This window comes from Bemisia tabaci, chromosome 1, assembly GCF_918797505.1.
Source record: "Bemisia tabaci chromosome 1, PGI_BMITA_v3".
Classification (NCBI taxonomy): domain Eukaryota; kingdom Metazoa; phylum Arthropoda; class Insecta; order Hemiptera; family Aleyrodidae; genus Bemisia; species Bemisia tabaci.
In genome coordinates, this window is record NC_092793.1 from 42957466 (window position 1) to 42977282 (window position 19817).

Here is a 19817-nt window from a genome sequence, read left to right on the forward strand (position 1 = left end):
AACATAGGAATATACAGTTATTATAAAGAGCATCTAGTGATAAGTAAAGGAATGCCAAATTTCCACATCATACTTTTGACCCGAGGATTTCGACTTGAATCGTAGGTACACTGATGTGAAATAATATTACCGTTAGTCCAAGACGGACAGTTTACGAATTTTCAGCGATTAAATCACGCGTCATAGTGCATGTACACGTAATTAGTGAAGTATACATACAGTCTTGTAGGCGCTAAAATATCCGTTTCGCGCCGGACACAGCCGCACTGGTTTTTTTAGCTTTTTATATCGTTAGCAAGCGTGTTCTTAACTTTAAACCAAAGAAAAACCTCGTGCCTCGCGCGCGTTTTTATTGTGATTGTGAGTATTTAGTCGATTGGCTCGTTCTTGCGTGCCTCGCGCATCCACCGCGGGATAAGTGTATTTTCCACAGGATAAGTATACTCCACTATTTAGCGGTAGTTAAGTGTGGCATAGGAATTAGTCAACAATTTTTTTAAAAAATCAGGATTAAAAAACGTTTGTCAAAGAACTCTCTTCTCGTGACCCACCGTGTGTCAAATGTCTGTCAAAAAACTTCCTTCTGGTGACCCACCGTGCGACGGAGCATTTATCCAAAATATTCAAACTACGTATCTCCGTTTGCGACGTTGCAAACTTCCTGTCATACTATATTTTTTCTTCGGACAACTCGTCAACTTAATTTCTGGAAAACTACCTTGATTTTTTTTCTCTGAAAAAGAATATTCTTTAATAATTTCAAGCTATAAAAGTTTGCTCGTTTCTCTGCAAAAAATAAAATCGACGCGCAGATTTTGAAACACCGGAATGGTGATACGCGGTTGCTACGTGTATAAAAACCAGTTGAGGTGATTCCATGAAATTTTGCATCTACCACACTTTGTTTAACCTTGGGGAAACGATTCGTTCGTGAGTTACGGCGATTTTTCTGCGCGTTCCCGGTTACGCGTGGGCGGCATACCTATCGGCGGAGCTCCATCCCGCGCGGGCAAGGCAGAGGTTGTTTCACCGCTAGGCAGGGCTTTATATTCATGCTGTAGGCTGTAATTATCGATATTTTCTCCTTCCCCCACCCTTCCCCTCAAATAAATATTTTTTTTTATACTTCGTTATACAGGGTGTCCCGGACCACCCGTACCCGGTCTTTTTCTCGGTTGGTTTAGTTGGTGTATTCTGCTGTTTTAGCTGTCTCAGTAATTTCCTCTAAAAGAGTTTAGACGAATTTTGAGGAAAACTCGATTTCGAAAATTTTGCATTGACGGCTTTCTTCGCTATCACGGCAGAATACCCTACAACCCCTGCTTCTCTTTTCCCGCGTCTCTCCCCTCTTATTTACTCGAGAGAAAAAAAGAGGAAGAAAATCCGAAAGCCGCCTCCTAAAATTTGCCGCCCGGTGCCATGGCACTCTTGGCCCACCCCTAAATCCGGCTCTGATTATACTGTCACTCTGACATTACTCTGTCATTACTCTGCCATCACTCTTATCTGAACATTCAGAGGTTGACACGATGTCCCTGTGATAGCAGAGTGTTCGACGGACATCGCTGATATCACAAACCGCTTTATGAAACACATGGTAGATGTCATTATGACATCAGAGTGACGTCACAGTGTCCTACTTTTATTGAGGAGCGAATTCATGCATTTTAATACTTTGTTCGAGATTTAGACTCCTCCTATTTATTTCTCCCTTTGTTATTCATCCATTATTGGATCTTAAGGAACAATATACAGGGTGTCTCACGAAAAACGAGCCACCTTGAATATCTGCCGAACGCGTCAAAATTTCGACAAACGGTAAAAGACGTGTTCATTTATATCGAGGGGGACACCTTTTGGCGTATTTGAAATTTTCCCAAACTGCGGGAGGGGCGCGGAGCGGGGGGTGCCCCACCCGTAAGTCGAACTTTTCAAATGGCACCCCTACTTTTTTATTTCAGAAATCAATTCTACGCAAAAAAACAAGCCACCCTGTCCAAACCGAATGTAATTCGGACAATTTTTCAGTGATTGACAGAGGTTGAAACATTTTTTTCATGCTCTTTTCAAAAATTTCCCACGCCCAATGGAATTGCTGCATCAAACCAAACTCTCCGCCAAAAAAATTCTTAAAAATTGCACTTTTGATAAAAAATAAAAAAAAATCTGCTGCGCTCGAAATCTGGAGCACGCAGAGCCCTTCTTTGTGACTTTAAAATTCGTTCTACCGAACATTTCCGAGGGGCGCTCATCGGGAGGGAGGAGTAAGTCTTAGACAAGAATTATTATTATTTTTTCTGCAGCATAAGAAACCGTGGCCATGAAGAAGCAGTTAAGTTGAAAAACAACGCACCGCGGAAAAATAGCGTCCTCAGAAGTATCAAGGTCCGGCTCAAGTCGTTGACCCCCCCCCCCCCCCCCCAAAAAAAAAGCTAATCCATTTGTTTTTCTACTTTACTGCTCCTTCATGGACACGGTTTCTTATGCTTCAGAAAAAATAATAATAATTCTTGTCTAAGACTTACTCCTCCCTCCCGATGAGCGCCCTTCGGAAATGTTCGGTAGAACGAATTTTGATGTCGCAAAGAAGGGCTCTGCGTGCTCCAGATTTCGAGTGCAGCAGATTTTTTTTTATTTTTTATCGAAAGTGCAATGTTTAAGAATTTTTTTGGCGGAGAGTTTGGTTTGATACAGCAATTCCATTGGGCGTGGGAAATTTTTGAAAAGAGCATGAAAAAAATGTTTCAAATTCTGTCAATCACTGAAAAATTGTCCGAATTACATTCGGTTTGGACAGGGTGGCTTGTTTTTTTGCGTAGAATTGATTTCTGAAATAAAAAAGTAGGGGTGCCATTTGAAAAGTTCGACTTACGGGTGGGGCACCCCCCGCCCCGCGCCCCTCCCGCGGTTTGGGAAAATTTCAAATACGCCAAAAGGTGTCCCCCTCGATATAAATGAACACGTCTTTTACCGTTTGTCGAAATTCCGACGCGTTCGGCAGATATTCAAGGTGGCTCGTTTTTCGTGAGACACCCTGTAGACAAGGAAAATAGAGACACCTCACTTTCCTTGTTCCGTCGGTGAGTATTTAAAAAAATGCAACCTCCTGCCTTTCACATTTGGCTACCATCTTTGATTTGGAGCGCCCCCTTTGACCGGGGGGCCTTGTGGAGTTAATTTATGAAATCTACGACCAAAATTACATAGGAAATGATACCTCACATGAGACAGACTGAGCTTTTTAAAATACCGATTTCCTGGACCCCCTTATTACGGCCGCCACTTTCAATTTTAAGTACTTTGAGGGGTGTTCCGGGGTCGCACCATTTTTAACTTTTAGGAAGTTGTTCAGGGGGACGTACTGATGACGATTACATAGGGAAAGTTCGTTACGCAATTTTTCCCGGTCAAACCGCACTTCTCCCTCAATATCATAGCACGATCCTGCTTCTCGAGCCGTACACTTTTTGGAGGATTGTGCAAAATAGTTGGAACTTTTTTTGAAACTGAGGAAGTTCTGATGACATTGGCATCTTCAACACTTGCGTACAGTTCATTTATACCCTCTTTCGACTTATTTTCGTGAAGAATGAGTCTTTTAAACCGCTACTTTGCAAGACCTCGGAAATTCTGAGGACCAAAAAAATAAATACCGAGGTGAGTTTTTCTAGTTCAATTTGATTTTTATCGTTTACAAAGACGTCTTCCTAATGTAAAATTCCATCCTCTACAATTTGAATACAGTGGCATTTTTCTCGTAAACGCACGATTTCAGCGTAAAATCAAGTTTTTTGTACGAAATCGAGGTCTAAACCCAAATACCATAATTTCATCACAAAATCGACCTTTGGCACCATTTAAAATGGTTGAAATTGGCCCAAATTTATTGGCAACCATGTTTTTTTACCAAACGTCATCGATTTCCGCCCGGGGAGCGGAACACTTCAGACTTTCATTTTTTTTGACGCACCCTAAGGTACTCCCCATAAATTGTGTGAGAAAAAATGAGGGAAAAAAGATTGGAAGGATTTGAAGAAGATCAAAGTTGGGTCAACATGCGCAAATCGTTTGTGCAAATCGCGCGTTTTTTTAAAACGTTGCACTGTATACCTGAGAGTGAGAAGAGGCGGCAAAAACCTATATCCGGCTCTGATTATAATGATTTGTTTCACAAATCATTGTGCCCTCACAATGACGAGGTCATTATGTTTCACTTTTATATCGGAAGAGACTTTTACTGTATGTTTGTACGTAAAAATGCTATCCAGTCAATTTTTACAACATTTTTTGAAGTTGCATACTTTGCACTGTTACCCCACTCATTACATCAGTGTAGACTATAGACGATTGTGTTAGTAGGTAGAGTACCTTTATAGACAGAGTATGGCCATTCGTATCTTATTACTACAAGAAAACTGTGCCGCTTTTTGATTGGTCAACGAGTTGTTAGGCTTCATGATGCTCTTACGGCCGTAAATAAACAAACAAAATGGCGGCTCACAGTAACATTGATAAGAAGCTAAATTTGACAAAAATTTCAATTATGCGGCAGTAACAATTTAAACTAGCATTTCTACGAATACCACACGAAAAACACGTGAAAACACTGTTAAATCGCCTAATTTTGCCTTTATCACAGGAGGATATAAGATGTGCATAACCTCAAACTTGCTTGCCCTAAAAGCCATCTTGTTTGTTTATTTACGGCCGTAAGAACATCGTGTCAGCCTATTTTCACGCGACCAATGAAAATCCGGCACAAGAATGGCCATACTCTGTTTATAAAGGTACTCTTTCAGTAGGTACTAACAAATTTTCGATGCCAACTTTTTTCTTTGCAGATTTTTTTTTTTTGGTATCATTCACATAAAATAAGAAAAATAAGAAAGTGATTGTGAAGGGATTTTTAATTTGCATAGTCCGATAGGTGAGCTTCGGTTTTTCTCTTTTTTTCTTTCTTTCTTTGCAATTATAATATAATGGCATCATGATTTCTTGTCAGAGCTGACTAGCTATGTTTTCTGTACGCCGAGCGCATGTGTCTCTAAGCAATTGTTTTGAATCCTTCAACCGTTCTATAGATATTTGGAAGATACCAATTTTTCCCGCTATTCTTATTTAGGACGATGACCAAGGATGCCCAAGTAGCACAGAGCAACGAGAATATTAAAATGATATTGCAATTTAATGCAATAAAATTACGATTTCCACCTACGATAAAATTGCAGTAGGTATAGGTTCTTTTACATGATTTGGTAAGTAAGTGACGATTTCTAAGATGGAAAAGTTTTATGTGTGAGGATGGTAGACAATTTAAAACGCAAAGAAATTGAAATTGCAACTTACGTATTTCAATTTTATTGCAATAAATTTCAACGGGAGGAGCTCCCTCGATTTTAAAATAGACAATATACACAACAATCCGACAGAAAAGTAACCATCTCGGCATGGAATAAATTGAAAAGTCCAATCTGTGCTACTTGGGGGAAGGAAGATCACCTGGGGTGGTTACCGGCTGATTTGATTCGTAAAGAGTCTAACAGTCATTATTAGATCGAAATCAAGTAGGGGAGAGTGGGGTTATTTGAGCCAGTTTTAGAAAAACGCTCCTAAGTCTTATTTAGAATTTTTTTTGTCTAATCTCATGATTTAATGCGATCAAGTATACTCTTAGCTATTTAATTTATGCCGGAATATATTTTTTGTGCATGAAATAAAGTCAAAATCTGCATTTGAGCAGGGTAACCTTTTTGGCTCATTTAACCGCGATCATGGGGTCTAATGAGCCACCCCTGGGGTTAACTGAGTTATATAATAGATATTTGTCAAACCTGTAAGAGATATATCTTTAAATGTTTAAACTTTGCACTATAAAAAAAGCAAATGAACAAGAAATATGGAAAGGGGGGGATTGGGGTTTCCTTTTTCATCCTTCAATGTAAAGTTTGCAATGACTTGATGGGCATTTTCTTTTTCTTTTTCTTTTTTTTTGGTACTTGTTTAATGAATGAGTTCACCTGATGTAAATAAAATTATGAATGAATAAATGGACGTTTTTCTCAAAAACATAAAGACGGAGTGCTCGTATCTAAAAGCAAGGGGGAAAAGTGAAGCCTGCATGGTTTGGCGCTGGGTGCTTGTGCGAGTGTGTAAATGAGTGCGGAAATCCATGGCGGCAAACGGAAATTTGATTTAAACTTGTCCTCTTGATTTTTCCACATTTCTTCTTCGAAACGTATTTTAAATGCCTAAAACGAATATATTAAGAAAGTTGGGACTGCGTCTTATTATATTACACCTACTTTTGCTCGGTAATAGGCAGTAATCTCAGATAAAGTTAGTTTTTCTTCTGCTCATGGTGGTTCTACAGGTTCAAACAGGCTGTTACAATTATAGATGATCGTTACTCCCAAATGAAATTAATCGGTCGACGACGGACCAAAGCTAACCTAAAGTTAAAAAAATATGAGTGGGTAAGTGAATTTGGGCAAAAATCAACCTAGAATACTTTGTTTCCGCAATTTTATTTAGTTCCCGCCCTACATTTGAATTTCAAACTTGTCCCGATTTCGCCGCCAATCCTGTAGCCAATAGTGGAGGTGGTTGAAAAAAGCTTCATTTTTTGCTTTTAGCCCTCCGTCTTTATGTCTTTGGTATTTCTGTCAAACGGAACTAAGCGCCAATTTGAGTTCCTTTTGAGGAATTTAGAACGCTGGATACCGCGTTCTGTCAAACGGAACTAAGCGCCATGGAAAAGCATTGCGAGTATAGGACGGAATGAGCCCGACGCCCGGTTTTGCCGCCAATCAAAGCCCCCCTCTACCTCCCCCTATGGCGCTTGGTTCCGTTTGACAGAAAAACGTCCAAATAGATAAATGATTAATGATAACTTTTGGTTGGTATGAGAGGAGTGTTAAAAGAAGGTAACCTTAAGAATAGGTATTTAGAATTTCAGAATAACGAGGTGATAAGAATCCACTTTTTTGGCAAAAAGTATGAATCTTCTTTTAGAGGCTGAAATAAGAATTTTGGAAAGTTTTGAAGGTTTTCTGGAGAACATTTTTTTTTTCAACCCTGCATTTCATGCCCACCAAAATAATGCAATTTTACGGCTTTAAGCAGAATTCTTCTGGGAATTCTTGGAACCGCCTTTTTTCTGATAAACTTTCTAGTCATGATTTCTGCAGAAAGAAAAATTCAGAAAATCAGTTAAGATCTAGACTTGGTGAGTGGCTCATGTCACCCCCCCCCCCCCAAAAAAATGACTAATTTAGCCCCCAAGCAGGTTAGAATTTTCAAAGGATGCTGAGGAAATTTCAAAATAATTTTTTTCAACGTTCTAAAAGGCCGAAATGTGGGGAAACAAGTCTACTTTTCAAAACAATTTACAGCATTATGATCCAAAGTGAGTACTTAACAATGTGCACAAACTTCTTGAATGAAAAATTGCCGTTTTAGGCCGAATGCGACGGCTGCCGTGCTAAGCAAGAACGCCGTAAATCCATCAAGATTTTCCCGCGTTTTTTAGAACTTAACACTATAAAATAGAAACTGTTCTACCCATACACCTCAAAGGACCCCGCACACCTCTTGTGGGAAGCTGCACCATGACCGATTGCCTTCTGACTTATGTCATTCGATTCTCCTCAAGATGCTGATCAAGATGCGCCAACTTTCTACGATGCACCGTTTTCGCAAAAACCAAAGAGAAGATTCAATTATTCGGCGACTATGAGTAAAAAAGAACAAAGCATTTGAGAACTGGCCCGATGTAAATAAGGAAAAACCGTAGCGCGTGTCCGTCTTCTTATCTGTACCTGCCGACTCAGGGGCTATCTCCCTCCCGCACTCGCCCGGTAGACGTTCAGACTTTCCTGTTCTTATGCTCTTCAAGAATCTGATTTGGATGGTCGAGCAAAACGGCGTGTGGAATTCGAGATAAGACTGCCGCTCGGTGCGGGAGTCCCCATGATTTCCTTGTTGACACACAGCCGCTTGTCAATCGAGCACTGAAATGAGGAATCTTTCTGGCTTTTAATCACCGAATAATTGAATTTACTCATAGGTTTTTTGCGAAAACGGTGCATCGTAGAAAGTTGGCGCGAGTATAAATTTTGATCAGCATCTTGAGGAGAATCGAATGACATAAGTCAGAAGGCAATCGGTCATGGTGCAGCTTCCCATCGGGAAAGAGGTGTGCGGGGTCCTTTTCAGGTTAAGTTTCTGATAGTTGATAGTATTTGCGAAAGAATTCTGTAGAAACATTGTCCCAAGGTAAAAAACACGTTTCTTTGCTATAAATCATTGTTTCCAAAAAATTTAAAATGGCGTTTCCGGCGTTTTTGCATGCGTTGCACGGCAGACGGCTCCGCAGCTAATGCGACTCCAAAACAAAAACAAAGAATGCTGATGACGTCACTGCACATTTTTTTGGTAGAATACTAGTATTGCCCTCTTCCCACGCCGGCAAAACCGAAAAATCCCTATTAGGTAGGAAAATAGCCCGTGTGACTCATTGAACCCCGTGGCCCAAATAATTCCACTCTCCCCTAGGTACTATGATACCTCAAACCTCATAAAGTTTTTCTTGACGACCGTTCTAGAATGTTTACTTAACTTGAGATTCATGGAATATTAGGAGGGCGAATCACAGGACCAAGATTGAGCAACTGAGCATAAGCATGAGCATGAGCATGAGCATGAGCATGAGCATGAGCATGAGCATGAGCATGAGCATGAACGCTGGGATCAAGATGTCACATGGGAATGGCATAATGTTGACCATGAACCCTCATATGTCGGTTCAAGTTTCCAGATTGAGAAAATCGAAGCAGACAGAGCTTGCACTGGTAGGGTTTTTCTCCCGAGTGGATACGTAAATGTTTGGTGAGGGTACTCGAATCTGAAAAAGCTTTTCTACAAAGTCTACACCTATAAGGGCGCTCGCCGGAGTGAGTGCGCATGTGAGTGGTCACAGACGAGGACTGCGAAAAGCGCCTATCACAAATATTACACTTAAACGGCTTTTCGCCGGAGTGAGTCCGGACGTGGGCCGTCAAATTGGCCGCTTGACTAAACGACTTGTTACAATCTTCACACCGGTAGGGTTTTTCTCCGCTGTGAGTTCGAAGGTGCGTCTTAAGCGTGCTCGGCCGGGCGTATGTTTTCCCGCAAATCCGGCACAAATTTGGCCGATCTCCGCCGCTCTCGTTGTTGGAGCAATCGTGGTGGATCGAGGACAACTGCAACCCTTGTTCCATGTGCGTGTGCTCATGCTGGCCTCGTTTCACGCCGAGCTCGTCCTCTTGCTCATGCCCGTGCTGCTTCCTCATGTTTGAGGACGGTGACGTCGGGGCCTCTAATGTCGGTGACATTGTGTTATGAGGCGATATGGTTATACAGTAATTGCTAACACTCTTCAGATGGTTCGGCATCGAACTGCTTAGGTTCGACGGTGACAGAGGTGAGATCGGTGAAAGAGGCCTGTAGCTGGGCGTCGCTCCCTTTTCCTCTCTGTGTCCAGACCCTCCTTCCGCACCGTCGGCACAACTCCCGGCTCTGTTGCTCCCGCAGCCACTTCCGAGAGGATTCGTGTATATACTGAATCCTTGCTCCACCGTGTTCTGATTCGATTGTCGGAAGTCCGTCGTGAAAGAATAACTGGCACTCCCACCGTGGTTTCCACTGTGCGGATTCAGCAATCCCTGGCTTTGGTAGTTAGGTGAGTTTGATTCTGATGTTGAAGGTATTGATATCCACTGCATCTATGAAAAAAAAAACCCATCAGTGAGTTCAAAAGTCACGAATCGATAATTTTTACGTACCTATAGACTAAGAAATGCTTTTATTTGTCAACGGCCTGTTGCAAGGTGCGGGGATTTGCGAATTGATAACTGATTCCAATGGCAAATTTCACGAAAAGAACGATGGCGTTATTAAAAAAGCTTGAAATGACTTCTCAAACTCAAACAAGCTGTTTTTGGAACCGACCCATTCGAAACGGCCACTTTTATTAGGAATTGGCAGCCGCTTTCCAAATGCAAATATCGAGTCAATCGATGGTCTTTTGACCCAAATGGAATTCAGAAATGGAGTCCTTGAACGTTCAAGTGGTTACATCCTTTCAGTAAATAAGAACCAACGGGATAAACCCTATTCTTAAGGAAAACTGTACCTAATCAATTACGATTGTTTAATACATCTGCCATAATGATAACAGACATGGACGTTAGCTCAATATTCAGCCATTTTCATGAGTTTTTTCTTTTTTGTCACTGTTTAAAGGTAATTTTTTTTTTTTGTACATCAATTTTTTAGTACCTCAGGAGCATGTTGAAAGCTGTAACGGTATACATTGTCATAATACATATTTTAAATAGAACACATTCCGGCAGTCCAATAAACGCTCAAACCATGGCTGTTCTCTCATTGCCTGTAAATCGTTTTTGACTCTTTAATAAACATCTTAATATCATTCAGAATGTTCCCACGTTCCATACGCTTATGTTACTTTAAAATCCATATTATTCGTAAAGTAACACTTTACCTACAAGAAAATGTATGGTAGATGGGGGTAAAAGGCCGCACCCCAGTTTTTTTCCGAGGATTGTTTAGGTTAGCATCGGCACCGTGGTTGGTCCTTACCGATGTACTTACGTGGTTGGGACCGTGGTATATGGTGGTAATGTTGGTAGTGGTGATGTTGTTGTGTTGACGAAGTTTCGGACCGAACGGACGCATTCCCTCGGAAACATGAGGGTGATTTCACGATAAGAGGAATAGGTAGGTAGTCGTGTCACCGTGGGATATAAATAGGTAACGTAGGACAAAAAGATTGAAAAATAAGTTCATAAATCAATAGGAATGATGTCCCTGAACTTAGGTATCTATTCTAAAATTTATGATAAATTATTACACATTGTGCACACGAAAAAGTCCTCTTTCTTCCGATTCAGTCAAGGTAAATTGGTCTTGCAACATCCAAACTTTGATTGCATAAATGGCTCTGCACATCCATCGTGTTTTGTTCAAAGCTCCGGTTGACGTAAATATACCACCCCGTTGTGGAACTCCACCTAGGAACATTATTTTCACAGACGTTCCAGCCAAGGGATGATTACAAATAAATGCTGTGCTTAATCATAATATTCCTAGGTGGAGTTCCACCCAACGGGCTGGTGTTTATGGCACCCGGAGCTTTGAACAAAACACGATGGATGTGCAGAGCGCCATTATGCAATCAAAGTTTGGATATGTTGCGAGACCAATTTACCTTGACTGAATCCAAAAAAAGAGGACTTCTTCGTGTGAATATTTTTATTACTACGGTAGATATATCATTCTATTGTTCCTCAACATTCAACGATGATGAGCATGAGCTCTATTAATTATCTTTTACTAGCAAAAAGCCCGTGACTGAAGTCACGTGTCTAGATCCCAGTTAGCATTTTATCTTCGGAGAATATCCCTGAAAAATCCCGCGCCTCCGCATCATTTAAAAATATTATGACAATACCCTCACAAAAACCAAACAAAATAAATATAGTGAGGATATTTTGAAAATGTTATGAAAACGTGCAAGTTTACAATCTTCTCAGAACATTCTCAGAATATCCCATCTGCCGTTGCACGGGTTACATAATCGCCCATTTGAATGCGCTACAAAAACTGCTCGCTCTCTAGCGGCGCTCGTCAACATGTCAACAACTCACAACAAAACAATCGTAGCGCCGGCTACTGAAAATCATATTGTGTTCTCGTTTGTGAGTTTTTATTTCACATTATTTACATTTGTACTTCTGTGGAAAGTTTCTTTATTCACCCACGACTAAACACTAGGTAAGTAAACATCATTCTTGTTCATTTTGACTGTTGTAGAATAACTTTTGTGTTCGACTGAAACCCATTCCATGCGGACACGGATACAAAGCTATACATATTTCAATCTCTTGAAATCCTCGAAATATGACTTGCATTCCGTCTCATTCGATCAATGTATGAACTCTGGAAAGAATTCTGTGTGTGAGATGGGCAGGAACTTCACTTTCCATCTCTCTAGCATGACTTGATCCGTCATGAAACCTAACCTTGCTAGTTCATCATTATCCTCCGCCAATCTGTTTCTAGTGCTTAATATTCTGATTTCTAGACACATTTTAGTGATTGTGTCACATTTAGTGACATAGTGGCCACTGCCTAAATTTTACACTTAGCACTAAAATAGTCTGCATGTAGGAGTATCATGGATGTCAGATCTGGGATCTTGCACAGCTAGTTTTGCAGAAAACTTGTATTCATACTTGGTGAAGCCAGGACTACACAATTTTGAAGGTAGGAAAGGCATACTTTTTCCTGTATTTGGTGTGGAGCGCTGAATCTAGTTCTCTGCAGCTTGACCATGTGTCTAATAATCATACCTATCGACGGTCAAGTGTTTTTTGCCTTTCTACCAACACATTGAGTTTTTTCAACTTAGATCAATGACTGAGGCTAAATCCGATCATAGAAATCTATCTGAAACAATACAATAGCCCACTGCGTAACTCATTTAAATGTTTCATTTTATTTTCATTTTCAGAGTGGACAACCCTGATATTTCTATTTCATACCTTACCTACTTACCTACGACTTCATTCCTGTTGGTTCAATCACAATGGCAACAACATCAATCGTAAATGTGATGAGCTCCCAATAGTCAAGGTATCTTCGTCTGCGATTACGATGAATTGGAACCGATAAATCCAACGCGAAATAACTCCTCAAAAATGTTTGTCTGCTGTTTTGTACCAAATTTAATTATTTCGAAGAGTGTAAATATTTTCAAATACTGTTTAACTATCCACAAGTATTCATTTATTTTGTTTCTATGATTACTACTACATTTTAAATACTAAGTATGAATAAAGCTTCTTTTGTTCTTGAAATTTTGCTTTCAACGTATGTTTTTCCAATCGTACTTTCTGTTCAGTTCCATGGAGAATGGATATGGGTACCGATGCATATCATGTGCAAAAAATGATTCAGACAAATAAGTATTCTCTTTTAACAGCTAAAACCATGCCCTTTTCAATGCAAGCTGCTTGACAGCAGTTTAGTTTAGTATTACGTATGTAAGTAATGTCCTTTTGAATCTCTCTGAAAAAATTGTATACCTAACTTTTTACGTATAAAATGAGTCAGCTACAGCCATACAAGTAGGTGTCTAATAGCAATGCCATGCAACAAGAAAGAATCGCAACATTTTGAGAAAAAAATACTGTCCATTGAGACTTGCAACGTCTTGATGCTATCGTGTTTTCATGGCTTTGAATGTTGTTTTTAAAGACTAATTTTCATCATAAAATTTAGAATATTGAAAGGAAACACCTGTCTTTTATCCATCCTAGTGGTTTTCGATCATAGGCATGTTTTTTCTGCTTTCCTCAAGGGCAAACGAAAAACATATTGCTTCGCCTTTCAGCAGTGGATGAAATGAGCCCTGAATTAAATTCCTCGAGGACGTTGAAAGAAAATTTACAACGGACCATCCAACGTTTCCAGCTGGTAAAAATATACTATCCACTTTTCCTGACAGCAGTCCCTAAAACGAGTAGGGTGAAAATGATGACTTGACTCGATAAAAAATCCAACAGCGTTGCATGATGGTGCAGAAAAATACGAATTAAATTACAGTGTTGTATAGGGATTCTTGTTCAATATGGCAACGCTGTAAAGTAAAAGTATTGCATGTTGCCCCTTCAATAATGGGATTATGCAATGGTGTAATGTAGCCCCCTTCAATCTGCGGTTTATGCAATGGTGTATTTTTCAAGATGGCGCAGCAGCGTTGCCGGACGGTGCACTTAAATAAATGATTTAATTATTGGTGAAATTTTGTAACATCGCATTTTACAGTGTTGCCAGATGGGGCGAGAAATTAGTTAATTTTTCGATACAGTGTTGCCAGATTGTGCAAAAATTCGGATTTTCGGACTTGTAAAAATTTTCGGTTTCGGAAGACCGTATCTAACAGTATGGGCCTGGTATCGGAGACTGGAGATTAGGGTCTGATTCGGTAATTTACATTTTCTTAGCGCTTGGAGATGCGTACGGGAACCTTGTGCTTTGCGATGAGCGACTGGGATTGGATATTGCAATATTCAGTTTGATAAATCAAATTTTTTTTTTTTGGGGTATTTACAGTTACAGTTTAAAACAGTTCCCGTTGCAAACTATTTATACGGAATCCTTACTATCGATCCAACTGTTGTGACTCGCGTCCAGACCCAACCATTTGACAAAGGCCTGGTTTTTCTTGCGACGCAGAATTTTCTCCACCAGGAACGTATCCTTATAGTTGGTGGGTTGGAGTTCTTCGTGGTAGAATTTTCCTTTGATGATCGTATCGTGCGCGTCTTTCAGATCGTACGTGATCGAAACGGTCGGATTGACGCTGACAATCTTGAAAATTTCCGTGCTCCAATTCGGTGTGTATCCATTCTCGAACATGGCTTTGAGTCTCGAGATCCGGACGTGATCACCGACATTCAGTTTTCGTCTGGCCAAACGTCTCTTTTCAATTTTACTCAGCGGCGGTCCACGAAGCTTTTGCAGGATCATCGGTACATCATTATCAGTGACATCGATTGGTTTCATCCCGATGGTGCGATGAACGCTCCCGTTATATTCACGGATGAGTTTCGGTAATAGATCTACCCACTTGTACGATCCTTGCGCGCTAAACTCTTTCCACATCTTAGTTTTGAGCGTTCGGTTGAGTCGCTCCACAATAGAGGCTTTGGTTGTCGAGTACGAGCTGTACATATTGATCTTGTGACGCTTCATCAATGCTTGACATTTGGAGTTGTAGAATTCCGAGCCCATGTCGACTTGTAAATGTTTCGGTGACTTTCCGGCTGCTTTGAGAACGCGTTGCAGAGCATAAGTGACATCCGTGGCCGTTTTCGATTTGAGCGGTTCGGCCCACGCCTTTTTCGAGCACGCGTCGATGACGGTGAGGAGATATCTGTATCCTTTGTTGACCGAGGCGTACAGTTGCATCTCGACGAGATCGGCTTGCCATAAATCGAACAATCCGAGGATCCGTACTTTACGACGCGGATAGTTTCGTCGTGCAGGTTTATGTAGCTCCTCGACGATCCCACGTTTTTCTGCCGACATGATAATTACCGTCAACGTCGTCGTCGTCGTCGTCGTCGTCGTCCGCTCTCTCGATTCAAATGCTGTTTCGATGCTACTATTTTAACTAGACGATTGTAAGATTGCTGAAGTTGGTGGATACGCTCCAGACAGTGTTGACCTAATTTCATAGCTTCCTTCCACTTCCGTTCGGACCATTGTTTGTTCACCGCATCCTCATCGCTTTCGGGATCTTGCACTTGACGAATCCGTTTGTTTGATACGATATAATTTCCATCGGAATCCAGTGAAAATCCATCACCTCCTGGACCGCGGCGGAATTTCGATCGGCCAAATTCGTCCGTGTGACTCATCTCAACACTATTTTCCTTTCATTCGATTCACAACCTCTAGTTGACTGATCCTATTTTCCAGTCGTGATAATTTCGTCTCGAGTCGTTGCGCGATACTTTTGTATTCTTCCATTTTCTCCAAACAAAGCTGTGTCGAATTCATAGTTTCCGTCCACCTCGATTCTGTCCATTGTTTGTTCACGGCGTCGGTATCCTCTTCGGGATCTTGCAGTTGTCGGATCCGTTTGTTGGATACGAGATAATGCCCGTCGGGATCCAGTAAGAAACCGTCTCCTTTGAGACCTTGCTTCGTGTTGCGAACGTAAGTCCCTTTCGATCTTCCAAACTGGTCGGTGTGACTCATTTTTGTGCGGATCCTATATTTAGTGGATGTAATCCGCTTCGCGAAGCTCCTCGACGATACTCAGAATTTCACGGTCGTGATCGGTGTGACCAGCTTGTTTCGAAGCTACAAGTAAAACGAGACGTTGGACCAATTCGTTCGGATCGTCCCAATAGACGAGTTCCCGTTTCGCACGATGAATTTTGATACCGGAGCCTTTCTTCAATTCTTTACGCAATGACTTCCTCGTTGATCTCGGCGTCGATGTAGCGAACAAAGGTTTGATGAGATCGCGGTATTTTTGACTGCGGTTCAAGTTGGGTCTACCGTGTGGATGATGATCCCTCCTATGCGCATTGGTGAGCGTAACTACTCTTTGGAATTTTACGCGATCATCTGCTGTGTAATTACGCGGATGTTTCTTAAAAAGGAGCTCCAAGAACCCGGGTGTCGGTTCGAACACCTCATCGCTACCGTCCAGGATTCGTCGTCCGTCCGAATCGAAACTTATGGTTCGGTTTCCGATGAGAAAGTTTCCGTTGATCGCTTTCCGCACACCATACGCGGGATCGGATTGTTTCGGATGTTTTTCCAGATAGTCCAAGTATAATTGTACGTTCGGGGCAGTGATTGTGTCTCGAGAATCGACGTCGTCGTCTTCCGTGCGACCCGTTGTTTGTCCTTTATCCGTTGCGTCTTGGAACGATTCATCATCGTCATCATCATCATCATCATCCTCCTCCTCGTTTGAGTCGTTATCATCATCATCATCATCATTGTTCATATTTTTCGGTGATCCGAACGAAGCAAATAAACTATCAACAAACATTGTTTTATCTTTCGTTTCCGATTTTGAAGGTTCGATCTTGGTTTTCTTTTCCTGAGGAGCAGCAACAAGTGCGGGTGTTGACGACGAGACAGTTTTCTGCAACGCTGCGAGCGGATCTGTCAACGGTTTGAAAACTTTCTTCAACGTCACCTGAGCGTCGGCCTCTCCGGTGCGAATGGTATTTAACTTCCGTTTGATATCTTGACGGATTTTATCGATACTACCGTATTTCTGAGCGATCGTCGACAACGATAAGTTATCCATCTTGTACAATATAAGTATCGAAACTTTTCCGGTACCTTCCCTCGTTCTTATTACTATCTTTATCGATGACTAAAAACCCGTACTTGTCCTGCCAGCACACCGAGCAGATATGTCTGAAATCTTCAAACGTGAAATCCGTGTTGACGTGATCGTCGTAGATGTGTCGCAAGTTTGTATTGTCCTGTTTGAAAACTACGAGCAGGTTAGCGTTATCGCGAATCAATTGTTTCGGTATGCGAGAATAAGTTTGACACAAGTAGAAACTATCGACCGAGCTATGCCTTCCCATACTAAAATAATCCCGCATCGCATTTTGTTTGTCACAGGCGACATCATCGAAAATAAAGACCGAGTCCGATGCGGCATCGTTTGGTGGAACAATCTCGGCCGTGTCCGAATAGACGTTGTATCCGAGACCGTCGATTCCGTCGAATATCTGACGCAGTTCTTCGTACGTGGGTTGGAACGGTGTCTTGGAGTACAAGTACACGTTGCGGAACTTCAATCCGTTCGGATGTTGTAGCAAGCAAACCATCACGTTTGTTTTACCGCAGTTGGACGGTCCGGCGACAATGCAACGGATACTATCCGGTAACAGTTCACTGTGTCGTCGTCGTCGTCGTTGTCGTCGGTTTTCATTTTGCTTCTTCCGTTTGTCGAGGTTCGGGACTCGCAATGACTTTCTTTGCTTGACGAGTCGCATCGTATTCGTTCCCTATTTTATCGGACAGTTATTTTTTTACTTCTCCGTATAAATAGTATGGACATTTTCGTCAGAGTATGTCACCGAGAAGATTATCAACTTGCAGCAAAACCAATCGAGGACGTGGACTGTTAAACTCGTTGATAAATTCACTACCGTTCGAACTACACTTACCGGGCGACTACAGGTACTGCGGACCGGGCACTCGCCTCGCAGAACGATTGAAACGCGGAGATCCGGGTATAAATCCGCTCGACGAAGCTTGCAAGTCCCACGACATCGCTTACAGTAAGACCAAAGACACCACCGAGAGGAACAAAGCCGATCTCATACTTGCGGACAGAGCTTGGGAACGTGTGAAAGCGTCCGACTCACCGTTGGGTGAAAGAGCGGCAGCATACGCCGTAACGAACGCTATGAAACTCAAAGCCAAACTCGGAATGGGACTAAACAAGACGTTGGCAGCGAAAAAACCGAAACCTAAGAAGAAGAAGAAGAAGAAGAGAGCGTCGAAGAAGAAGACGAAACCGGTGGAGCGGTCGATCGAACGAATCTTGGCTCTCCCAAAGATGGGTGCCGGGGCGTCGAAAACGAAGAAGAAGAAGAAACCGGCGGAGCGAATCTTGGCTATCCCGAAGACGGGTGCCGGAGTCAAGAATCTCCTGACGAGTATCGGTCTGGCCGCGCGAACAATCACACCGGTAGCGAAAATGATCAAGACGGTCATCGACGGATCTTTGAAGAAGAATGTACACCTCGGTGAAGGATTGTACTTGCGACCGTACCGTAAAGGTTACGGACTTTACTTGAGACCTTACCGAAAGAATTTAAACTGATCCGTGAGCTACCGCGCCGAGCGATGACGGATGTTGAGTTGAGGATCGCTGCGACAGAACAATTACGAATCCCGCATTTCCGCGGTGTGTTCATGATCGGTGAATTGGCGACCAAGAAACCCAAACATCCCGAGTGTGGTATCATCAATCTGGACCGAAGCGATGGAGCCGGTACACATTGGACAGCATACCGGATTTCAAAGAGTGGTAACGCATTGTACTACAACAGCTTCGGTGATCTACCACCACCCGTTGAAATTACTCGATACATTTTACGCTCACGTGGTAGCTCAACGACGACGACAATAGGATACAATTATGATAGCGAACAAAATTTCAACTCGAGCGTCTGCGGGAAACGATGTTTAGAATGGCTCGTACAAACCAGGAATATATAGTATTCTCGAAACCCGAATATGGAAACACAGAAAAGATGTCACACGTTCATGTTGACGGGGAGGAGCAACGTACTCAAGTTTGCACTGCCTAGACCTCTCGAGTTGTTCGGACCTTGCGAGATCGGTCTGACGGGTTTTGTAACTTATTATTCCATCCCGAACATCGACATAACGAACAGACTGCTTTTCTACTCCGAGAGCCCTGAAGAGAATTACTCGGCAATTTCCTTCCCGATCGGAGCCTACGAGATCGAGGGTATACAAGAATACTTGCAGGGAGAACTTGGCGGAGCGGAAGCTATCAAACTCAAAGCGAACAACGCTACGCTTAAAGTACGCATCAAATCCAAGTACTGGATCGATTTCCGTAGACCCGGCACTTTACGTAAGATGCTCGGATGCGGAAAGCGTCTCTGTCACCGGACAAATGGCACGAAGCTGACTATCGCGTCAACATCTCGCCCGTAAACATGATATGCATCGAATGCAGCATCGCCGACGGTGGATACGTGAACGGGGTGCGCGGACATCACATTTATGCGTTTGCTCCCGATATCAAACCAGGATTCAAAATGGTAGAGCAATCGTCGACGATTCATTACTACCCCGTCTTGGGTGATAAGATCCAACGTTTGCTCGTTAATATAGTAGACCAACAAGGAAGATCGATCAATTTCGGTGGTGAAGAAGTGATAGTGCGACTGCACGTGAGACCGCTAACTTATGGGTAAACGAAGGATCCAGAACGACGACAAAGATACGTTCCTATATTCTCTTGCATATAATAGTATTGATAATCCACGGACTAGTTGTCAACAACAACAGCAACAGGAGCAACAGGAGCAGAGGAAAACTTTGACCGAATATTCCAAGAGAGCTCTCACACAACTCGGATTCGTGGTGAAAAATCCGAAATAAGAACGAGATGGAAGCTTGGCGACAAGAGATCATCGAATACGAATACATCCGTTTCG

The 19817-nt window shown here is 42.1% G+C and overlaps 2 protein-coding genes across 2 annotated transcripts in view; one reads left to right on the top strand and one right to left on the bottom strand.

Annotated features, from left to right (window-relative positions):
* The window catches only part of LOC140224733 (uncharacterized), a 76765-nt gene that overhangs the window by 26687 nt on the left and 30261 nt on the right, over positions 1-19817 (top strand). The gene's annotated exons all lie outside the window — the stretch shown is intronic.
* The window catches only part of LOC109039130 (protein glass), a 152457-nt gene continuing 135616 nt past the window's right edge, over positions 2977-19817 (bottom strand). Inside the window, exon 5 of the mRNA XM_072301148.1 lies at positions 2977-9764. Within this exon, the coding sequence (XP_072157249.1) occupies positions 8757-9764 (1008 nt within the window). The 3' untranslated portion in view covers positions 2977-8756. The remainder of the gene's footprint in view (positions 9765-19817) is intronic.